At 35.9% G+C, this 10729-nt stretch overlaps 2 protein-coding genes and 1 non-coding gene across 3 annotated transcripts; 2 read left to right on the top strand and 1 right to left on the bottom strand.

Moving 5' to 3' along the window:
* Window positions 1-2528: 2528 nt before the first annotated feature.
* Window positions 2529-3521, top strand: LOC117921235 (probable calcium-binding protein CML35). Its single transcript, XM_034839069.1, has one exon. It carries the CDS (start codon window positions 2622-2624, stop codon window positions 3288-3290), a length of 669 nt encoding a protein of 222 aa, XP_034694960.1. The 5' UTR covers window positions 2529-2621; the 3' UTR covers window positions 3291-3521.
* A 3840-nt stretch (window positions 3522-7361) lies between these two features.
* Window positions 7362-10667, top strand: LOC117920283 (nuclear intron maturase 3, mitochondrial). Its single transcript, XM_034837717.1, has one exon. The coding sequence runs from the start codon at window positions 7864-7866 to the stop codon at window positions 10135-10137; it is 2274 nt and encodes a 757-aa protein (XP_034693608.1). The 5' UTR covers window positions 7362-7863; the 3' UTR covers window positions 10138-10667.
* Window positions 7380-7591, bottom strand: LOC117921368. Its single transcript, XR_004652329.1, has one exon. It is a non-coding gene; the product is annotated as a small nucleolar RNA U3 (small nucleolar RNA).
* Window positions 10668-10729: the final 62 nt, after the last annotated feature.

The following is a 10729-nucleotide window of genomic DNA, read 5'->3' as shown; positions in this document are numbered from 1 at the left end:
CTCTGAGTTGTGGGTGGGGTATCGAAGTGATTGAATATCCAGTTGTGTCACCTTTCAGCATTTCCGTGTGCCCATCCATTTCCGCGTGCCACCCCCCTTGTCGGCCCCCTATCATCACTTGACCCACTTTTAAAACGTTAGATATACACAGAATTATCGGCAACTTCCCACTCCCTCCACTTTCCCTTCTTGAGACTTCACACTTGTTCATTCTCCGTCCGCAAGTCTCTGTTTGCTTAGGAAACATATCGTCAATATAATCATTTATTCACATCCTACTCCTTTTTCCTCAAACTTATACTCCATCCTCATCATTATCCAGTTTTTTGACTACATGCAAGTGTGCCAAAAAATGGTTCGTTTCATATTCATTTGTTAGTATGACCAAATGGGAAGACACAGTTTCCACCATTAAAATCTGATCTGAATTCTGAAGGGCATCGCACAATTCCCTCTCAAGTCAATCACTTTCCTGTGACAGGGGCCCAGCTCCAAGGACATGATTGCAAGTTTGCGCGGCTTGGTGGACCCTGTGCCCGCTGGTCTTAACTTTTAAGCAACGGTAGAAACCTTGGGTCCTCTTCTGTGACACCCGCAAACAAGTGTAAATCCGAAGAATAAGGATTATTTTTTACTGGGAGCCCATTCTCATTTGGGGTTGTAACTGATTTTATGACACTTTCTTTGGGGGTATATTAGTATCTTTTCCTTTTATTTCTAAACAAAAATTTACTGCAATGGCACGAAGAAATATTCAATGTCCAGCTAATAATTCGGTGCTTCAGGAATAAGAAAGTACAGAGAATGATTGAAGCATGGACCAATTCGTGCGCCCACAAGGAAAAGCGCAAGCTACAAACGCTAGAACCAACAAGAAAAAATTCAACATAAAACCAAGCCTATGATGTTGATGGTGATGCCTACTCACATGCAATGAGACCACAGCAAGAAACGTATTTGGAATTCTTTTCTAAAATTTAAAATGATTCTAGGACGCCCAATTTTGTAGCACTAGAAAAGTAGTAACTAGTAAGTAGAAGAAGCTGGTGTAAAATCACATTGGAGTTGAATGGAGGGTGGGTATCTGCCAATGATTAAATGATAGAACACAACCAAACCACCCTTCTTCCTCATCTGACATGTGCATATCAGAGTTGAAGCATATTTAGGGTTTATCAACCCCTAAACCACTTTCAAACTATGGGTTTGACGGTTTGACTTGGGTTTAGGTTTAATTTGTTTTAATACCTTCCCCTTACGATCTATTTTATCCTATCGAGTTTTGAAATTGCATTTTGAATTAAAACATCATACATCATTTTTAAATTATAAAAGTAAAGGTAATGATGGAAATAATGGTGACATGGCTTGAAAAGCCCCCCAAATAAAAGGGAAAAAGATATGAACGGCTTACCAGATTCTTTCAAACCAAGCAAAGTATATGATGAGTTATAAAATATCTTATAAATAAGTTTTGAAATATCGAAATATATTGAAAATATTAGAAAAATATTGATAAATATTTTAATAAAAATATCAATAAAATAATTAAAAATTCCTCAAAATAATTAATTTTTTTTAAATATAATAAAATAAGTTAATATATATATATAAGTTATTTTATAAATATAATTAACATAAATACTATTAAAAATAATATTTATCAAATTTTTATATAAGATTAGCTTAAAGTCATTTAATATATTCGTATTTATTTATTTTAAAATTTTAAAAATATTTTTATTAAAACATGTTTTATTATATTTTAAATAAAAAAATTAAATTGATTTATATAAATATTTTATTTGAAATTTAATTTCTAAAATTTTGTAAAATTTATAAAATAATTTGATATTTAGTTATTTTCCTTTATGAGGAATGAAAAGATGGTAACAAAAGTATACAAATTGATACTAATATATTGAATATTTTAAAATAATTGATTTGGCAAAATGTTCAAACTAAAAAACGGAATCTTCTCCTAATCGACGGCATCGGATTACCTAAAAACTTACTAGTTACAAAAGAATATTTTCAAGGTCCACGCTCCAACCATCATACTTTGTGACCCACTAAACACATGCCACGTGCACACCCGTCCCCAAAAGTTTCTACCCACCCATCAGATCAGACCAAGCATCTTCCAAGACAAAACAACACAATTTTTATTTTTTTTAATTTATAAAAAAAAACTAAATATATATATATGTTAAAAATAAAAAGGGGAAGGAAAGCGGGAGCAAAAAAGAAAAATAACTTTCAAAGCAAAGACAACTTTTCATAGGTTGCTACCAAAAGCCCACATGGAGGGAAACCCTAGGAAAAAGTCCTACCCCAACCCCACCCCCGGGGTCCTATTTTTGTTTTAGACTTTAACCTCATCTACAGTCCTTCACTTAATCCCAAAAACAATAAAAAATAGAAAAAAATGAAATTTAAATTTAATTGTAAATTATAAATATAAGTACCCGCAAAGGACTCGAGGAAACTTCGTGGAAACTACATGGCGGCCTCTTCACTTCCATTTAACCCCTCCTTCCCCATTCTTTCCCTCAATCCTCCCTTCCTTCTTCATTTTCTATCTGTTTCCTCCCTTTCTTCTGTTCTTCTCTCTTTCAGCCATGAAACTCATCTACAAGATCAACCCCAAACAGTTGTTTCGGTCCAAGAAGAGCAGGTCGGTGACACGAACCGATCCATCTTCTTTTAGTTCCGGCACTTCGTCCTCCACGTCCTCTGACTCCTCCACTAATTTGAAGACCGGTACCGGGGCTTGCGGTGGCGGTATGGGGACGCCCACCAGCGTTTTGCCCACGCATTCATACGAGATATCGGGTGACTGGTCCGATTTTTCGTCCGATACCCAGACGGAGCTTGTTCATGCGTTTAAGATGATAGACCGAGACGGTGATGGGAAGATAACGAAAAGAGAGCTGGAGGCCCTGCTGAGCAGGGTTGGAGTCGAGCCGCCGAGCGAGGAGGAGATTATGATGATGTTGAGCGAGGTGGATCGTGACGGTGATGGGTGCATAAGCCTGGAGGAGTTCGGCGCCATCAGTTCGGCTTTCGGCCCGGCTTGCGACAAGGAGCTGCGAGAGGCTTTTTGCTTCTTTGACACGGATCGCGATGGGAAGATCACGGCGGAGGAGCTTAATCAGGTCTTCGCTGCCATTGGCGATGATCGGTGCACGTTAGAGGATTGCCAGCGCATGATAGCCGGGGTGGACAAGAACGGGGACGGATTCGTGTGCTTCGAGGACTTTTCTCGTATGATGGAGCAGCAGACATGAAGCCTTGATGGAGATCCAAGAGATTTAATCCTTAATTTTTCTTAGGATCTTTGTTTTCATGAACTGTGTTTGGGATCTGGAAACGAGGAAAGACAAATCAAAAAAAGATCGATCGATTGGACGGCTAGATTGATGGATCTCTTTAGGTCCGGAACTTGTGTTTGAATCCTTTGCCGTAAATATATGAGAAATCAAGTGAATTAATCCTATGAAATTTTGTTTTATTTTCCATGCTTCCGACTATTCCACTGATAATGAACGTTTCTGTTCAAAAGTTGACCTCCCTTCGATATGCCCGCCTTAAATTGCCAACGACACTATTTATTATTTAATAAGTGCCCCTTATTTTATTTTTTCCAAAATTATTCGCAGGAGTAATTTATGAAATATTTGATTTAAAAAATAGGAATAGATGATTATGTCATAGAACGAGCTAAAAGATAAATCCGTCATCAATTATGCACCTTCTGTTTTTCTTTCTTCATAATTAGAATATGTTTCTATAAAAATTCACTAAGGATTTCAAAATGTTTGTTGTACTTGTACCAAAAACAGAGAGAGAGTGAAAGAAGCTTCATGATATCTTCCTTGTAACATAAACAGGCCAGTGACCACGCTCCGACATAAAAGTGGTTGGGCACTGGCGTTGTATACTATTGGATTTTTCTAGATTCAATCAAATCACTAAAATTAGCCGTTACTTATTTAATCATCCATAACACTCCTTCATCTGTATCCAAAGCGTCAGATTTGCACAATGCCACACGTTAACTTCCAAGTGCTAGTGCTCCACCCATTTTTTACTTTGCCAGAGAGGCAGTGAGGTGGAAGAGTGATTTGGAGATTTTCTATGATTTAGTGATAAAGGGGTATAATTAGAAGCGATGATTTGATATGATATTTGAACTAAAAGGTAATGATTTTTGGGTATGAACAGAAATATAGCTTGCGTTTGACACAAGATGAAGGGTTTTGTTGTTACACATTCTAGATGAGAAAGGAGAAATAATTAGCATATTATAGTTTATAATAACGTATGAAGACTTGCGTTCTTATAGAAATAATTGGTATTGACAAAGAGTCAGGACCACTGCGCGCCGCAGCCGTTTGATCAACATTCTTACATCGGCAAGCTCCATTTTTTAATTATTTTATTTTATTATTTCTTAATTATAAGACTTTAAAAAAAAGTTATATGTCTTATTTTCTATTTTAAAAAAATAAAAAAAATAATAAATTCTATATAAAACACAATAACCTTCCAATATTATAAAAGGTTCGCTTCTATTGTATTTGATAGCGAAGTTACAATTAATTTTTATTTTTAAAGATAAAAAAACAACAATTAATTGTTAAATCCTAAACCTGAAATCCTAAATCATACCTTATCCTTAGATAAAAAACCAACAATTAATTGTTAAATCCTAAATCAAACCTTATCCTTTTCCTAGGAGCTGGTTTTGTTTTCTCGTATGGGTCCCTCCTCGGCCGGAATTCATAATCAAATTACCACCCATAGTTTCACTAAATAAGGAAAGCAATTGCAATAACTCTAGATAAACCCATCTCAACAACCACCAAAACCCTTCTTTTGTCTTTGGCCAAACCAAAAGTGAAAATGAAAAAAGACAAACAAAAAAACTCTTGACCCACCATTAACCAAAAAGAAAGAAAGTAAAACAGCCCATACAATACTCATGCACCATGAAGCACTAAAGGAAGGATTTTAAAGAGGGAGGGGGGTTGGGGTGTGGTTGGGAAGGTGGAAAAGTCATGGAAAATGGGCGGTTTGGCGTGAAGTGTGGGGTGCTACATGTTTTTCTTGTTTGGTTGTGACATCCATGCCACCAGTCTCGTTCGGAATAATTTTATGGGGTTTGAAAGTTGGAATTTTGGAGAAAACGGTTTTCTATTTTTGATTATTAATATATACTTTGTTTCTGTTTGGCATCAAAAGAATATGTCTCATTTTTCTTTCCCAATGTCGTGCGTCCTCATGCCACCTTTTCCAGGGATTGCTGCTTTCCAAGAAACTTCCTTCCCTTCAACTATTCCATGAGGACGCGTAACATTTGGCTGGACCCTGTGCTACTGAGTTTTCAGAGTTAGGAATCTGAATTCCAGTTTGTTTCTTGCTGAATGCTGACGCTGCTTTATTTATTTATTTAGTTTTGGGTAAAGTGGCCAAAATTTCTCAGCATCCAAGTTTGGATCGTTATTGTTATTTATTATTAGACCCACAGAAAGAATGGAAATGGGGGGACTTGGGATTGGCGTTTTCTTTCCTGGTCCTTGGAGTTCACAGGCATATGAAGTCCCATGAACTTTTTGAATTTGTTTGTATTTGTCCCATTTTTAATTTTATTTATTTATTTATTATTATTATTATTTAAAAATATTGAAACAAGATGAAGGGTAGAAAATGGACAAATGAAAAGCTTTCGAGATGGCTGGATTCCATTAATTGAAAATTGGAAGCATGAAATGATGTTGAATGAAGCTTCACACTGGCAACACCAAGTGACAAGCTGCCCATGCTTGGGATGTGGAGTTGTGATTGCAACATTAAGCTCATTCCTCAAATTAAGATCAACCCTAGATATTTCATGCTTATTTTCCAAGATTGAGACATCAACTTCGGTCTAAGGATTGCAACTGTTGAGCCGCCCTTATCCCAATCTAATTCCATTTATTAAAAAAAAAATTAAATTTTGTTCAAAAAAATTATTTTAATTACTTTAAAAGAAATGTATTTTTACAAATAATTAATTTATTATAATTTTATAGCTTATTTTATTATTATCTATATATTAAAATATATAAAAATAAAAATATTATATTAAATTAATTTTATATATAATCGTAGCAGGGTAACGTGGGGTGGGACAAAGTAATATTTGAACCTATTTCGAATCCTTTATTCTTAAAAAAAAAAAAAAAGTTAACTCATTTATTTAAATTTTAAACCTGTTCTATTAAATGTGTGTTTCAATACTTTAAAAATCCTATTTCATTATCATCTCTAATTCAATCTCGTATTAAAATTAACCATATCAGATCTTGATTGATTTTGTATTCAAACTATCAATTCTATCCATCTTTTCCCCTGTGATTCCATAACCACACAATAACCCCATATTGTAACAACACAAACAAAATAGATAATATAATAAAAATTGTTATATCAATAATAATTTTATATTCTTATATTAATTTTATTTATTTATACCTTTATTCAATAATTTAAATTTTATTATATATTTTTAGTGATCTGAATTACACCTGTTTACCAGTTCATTACATTTAATATAATATATTGGTGTCAAATCTGAGTTAATGTTTTGAAATTACTCATCACCAATTTTTCTTTGCCGTGTCACCGCCGAAAGAGAAACTTCGGCTTGACTTTACCTCAATATTTAAAGGTAGAAAATGATATTAAAAAAAAAAAAAAAAAAAAAGACAACAACCTGAAATTTCTTTAATTACTTTTAAGTTAAGTGCATTTCTTTTTTGTTTCTTTTTTTTTTCTCAACAATTTTCTTGTAAATGAACCTTCCATACAAATTGTTTTTGCATCATGGGTCTATTGGACAAGTTTAGGATACTTTTTAAGATCTATTTATCTTAATTCAAATTATTAAATTAATATGTTTACTATTAATATCATTGATGACATTAGTTATCAAGATAAAAAGGATGTAGAGGATACAAAAAATTAAGAGTATGTTTAACGATGATTTTAGAAAACGTTTTTAATTTTTTTAATACTTGAAAGATAAAAATTTTATAATATTAGAAAAGTTAAAAACGTTTTTTAGAATTATTGTGTTTTAACTTATTATTTTAAGTTATAATAAAGCAAAAAAACATAAAAATGGATATGTATTGTATTGGCTGATACTGGGACATTTGGGCCGACTACTTCGGGGGAGCAACTCGGGCAAGTCCGTCAGTAGTCAACCCAATTTCAATACAAATATGAAGCCCATTTACCTAACTATGCAAGTTAGTCCAAGTTTTCGTGTTCAAGCCCAATTGAAATCTATTTATAAGGATGTAAATAGGTCTGTCTCAAAAAGCTGAGATAGTCTGTCAGACAACCGCATGATCACCCAAGCCAGGGAGGACCTGACCTGGAACGATCCTCTACCGTTTGCTGACCTAAAGATCATCAAACTGTCAATCACGCTCAGATCATACGGTTCTTGTTCATCCACCAGACTGAAGTTCCTGTCTCCTTAGAACTCAAGGATACAGAGGTACAACCTATAGAACAGATCCTGTTCAAGTAAGGTCGTGACACCTTGCCCATCTTGGACTTAATAAATATCTATTTTTTCATCAGGGATTTGTCGATGTGGGACGTACTGCTTCAGTCCGATCCTAACAATCATTTTATGTGAGGTTGTTTCTGTAATTTTGCATTACCAAAACAACGTCGTCTTAATGAATCAGTTTTCGGAAAACGTGCTCTTAAGCCCTAAACCAAGCAGCCCCTAAAATGTAAATTTTGAAATACGAAACATTTTCAGAAGTAGAGAAATCTTCTGCTTCTGATCTCAGAGTTTCGATGCTTTTGAACCCTAAAAGAATCGCCACATTGCATTCAAGGGTTTCCATACTCTCACTTCTGAGGCGCCACTCCACCCTGCCTCCAAACCCTAACCCTACAACCCCTCTCACCAAACCCCAACTCAAAGCTCTCGTCATCAACCACTACAGCCGCGGCAAATTCTCGAACCTAATCCAAAACGTCGTCGCTTCGCCTCCAGTCCTCCTCTTGGCTTGTCAAAACCTAACCCCTCGAAGCAATGATGTTAACTCCCTCGCCTCACCCGCCGTCGCCTTACGGTTTTCGGTGGAAGAACTGGGTCGCGAACTCGGCGAGAACCGCTTCGACGTTGAGTCTTGCTGTGTCAGAATGGTGCCATCGAGGAAGAAAGGTGAGTCGCTTGTTCTTCCAAATTTGAAATTGAAGGTTGTGATTGAAGCTATTCGGATGGTGTTGGAAATTGTGTATGATGAACGGTTGGTGACGTTTGCTTATGGTGGACGCGTGGGAATGGGAAGGCACACGGCCATCCGGTATCTGAAGAACTCGGTGCAAAATCCTAATTGGTGGTTTAAAGTTACATTTGATAGAGAAAAGTTCGAGCATAAAAATGTCAATAAACTGTGTTTGATTATCGAAGAGAAGATAAAAGATACTGTTTTGATTGGTATTGTAAGGAAATTGTTTGAGTGTGAAGTGTTGCAAATTGAATTAGGGGGTTGTTACTTGGGAAGGGGTTTTCCTCAAGAATGTGGGTTGAGTTCAATTTTGATTAATGTTTACTTTAATGGGTTTGATAAGGAAATTCAAGATCTTAGGATTAGGACCAACCAGGAAAATCCTAGATTTGATTCAAATGAGGTTTTATCAGGATCAAGCGTTTTCTATAAGCCCGTCAAGATATATGCTGTTAGGTACTTGGATGAGATACTAGTCATCACATCTGGATCAAAAATGTTGACCATGGATTTGAAGAATCAGGTAATGAAGTTTTTAGAAGGGAAGTTAGAATTAAAGGTAGATAGATTGAAAATGGCTATTCAAAGTGCAACAATGGAGAAGATTGATTTTTTGGGGATGGAACTTCAGGCTGTTCAACCTTCAGTTTTGCGTCCACCTATGTCAGAAAAGGCAATTAGAGCACGGAAAAAGTATTTAAGACAGAAGGAGGTTAAAGCAATAGAGTTGAGAAATGCTAGAGAAACTAATAGGAAGAAACTAGGGTTGAAAATATTGGCTCATGTCTTTAAGAAGTTGAAGCAGAGTGATGAATTTAAATTTGATTTCCATATTGAGAATGAAGTTAGAGAAATCTTTAGAACTTGGGCTGATGAAGTAGTGAAAGAGTTTCTTGGGTCCTTGGAAGAGCAGGCAAACTGGTACAGGATGCTCTCAGCTGGTGATTTTCTCTCTTTGAGACATATTAGACATCAATTGCCACAAGAGCTTGTTGATGCATACGATCATTTCCAAGAGCAAGTTGACAAGCATATTAAGCCAGTCAAAGCTAGAAAGGCTTTGGAAGAAGCAGAAAGGAGAGTAGTGGAAGAGGAGGAACAGAAATATGCTGAGAGAACAGTTCAAGAATTGACAAGGCTATGCATGAAGGTTGATGCACCCATAGAACTTGTGAGGAAGGCGGTTAAAATGGCTGGATTCACAAATAACATGGGTCGTCCTAGGCCAATCAAGTTACTCATTGCTCTTGAAGATACTGATATTATCAAGTGGTATGCTGGTGTAGGAAGAAGGTGGCTTGATTTCTTCTGCTGCTGTCACAACTTTAAAATGGTGAAAACTGTTGTGACTTATCACTTAAGGTTCTCTTGTCTCTTGACATTAGCAGAAAAGCATGAGTCCACCAAACTTGAGACCATCAGGCATTATACTAAGGATCTGAAAGTCTCCGATTTTAATGGAATTGAAGAAGTGCACTTCCCTGCAGAAAGGGAGATCAAGATGATGGGAGATAAGAATCTTTCAGACCCTAAACCTGTGGATGGGGCTTTATCTTTGGCTTTGATCAGATTGGCATCTGATGAGCCTGCGTATTCTTGTGTTGCTCATTTCTGTGATAGAAAAGATACCATTGTTTATCGAGTACGATTACTGCAGAACCGTTTGAATGTGAACCCCTTGGATGAAAAGAAGTGGGTTCCAGGAATGGGAGCAATCCATGAAGGTTTGAACAGGAAGTGCTTGCCTCTCTGTTCTGATCACATTCATGATTTATACATGGGTACAATTTCACTTCAGGACATCGATTGTACTTCGTTTGTGGATGTGGACTAAATCATGCTTGGAGTCCTTGTTCTCAATTGCCAAAGGTCGCAACTGACATGAAACCTAGGTCAAGAAATTGTTGTATACTTCCTTATTTAAGTGCAGCCTAATCATTGATTTGTACTAGGTTTCCCATTCAGATTGACTTATTCTTGTGTTGGCTCAGTTCTGTGACGGAGCAGATGCTGTCTGTCAAATCCAGTTACTGCACAACCATTTGAATGCAAACCCTCTAAAGAAAACAAGTGGATTTTGGAATGAATTCTCCATGAGAGTTGGTTGAATCTGAAAGGCTTTCTCCCTGTCATCATGTGTACATGCATAAAATTCCTCTGGTCATTGTGATGTGGAATGGTCTGCTCCAAAGGCTGCAGATGATCCAAAGCAGAGGTTGAGCTATTGTAGTATGTTTTTTTTTTTTCCTTAGAAGCTTATCTATTAATGCATACAACTTTTCCATTCAGATTGATTTATACAATTGTGTATTCCTATGTAATTTAAATGCATAAATAATACAAATATCACATTCTTTGAGTTCATAATTTAAGTTCCATAATATTTTTCATAATGACAACAGAAAGGAGAAATTAAGACATCCGAG

The sequence above is a fragment of the Vitis riparia genome, chromosome 8 (genome assembly GCF_004353265.1).
Source record: "Vitis riparia cultivar Riparia Gloire de Montpellier isolate 1030 chromosome 8, EGFV_Vit.rip_1.0, whole genome shotgun sequence".
NCBI classification, from domain to species: Eukaryota; Viridiplantae; Streptophyta; class Magnoliopsida; order Vitales; family Vitaceae; genus Vitis; species Vitis riparia.
The sequence above is the reverse complement of the archived record's forward strand: the minus strand, read 5'-3'. Positions and strand labels throughout refer to the sequence as shown.

Coding starts and splice junctions, on each gene's coding strand:
- LOC117921235 (XM_034839069.1), top strand. CDS start 2,622: ATGAAACTCATCTACAAGATCAACCCCAAACAGTTGTTTCGGTCCAAG.
- LOC117920283 (XM_034837717.1), top strand. CDS start 7,864: ATGCTTTTGAACCCTAAAAGAATCGCCACATTGCATTCAAGGGTTTCC.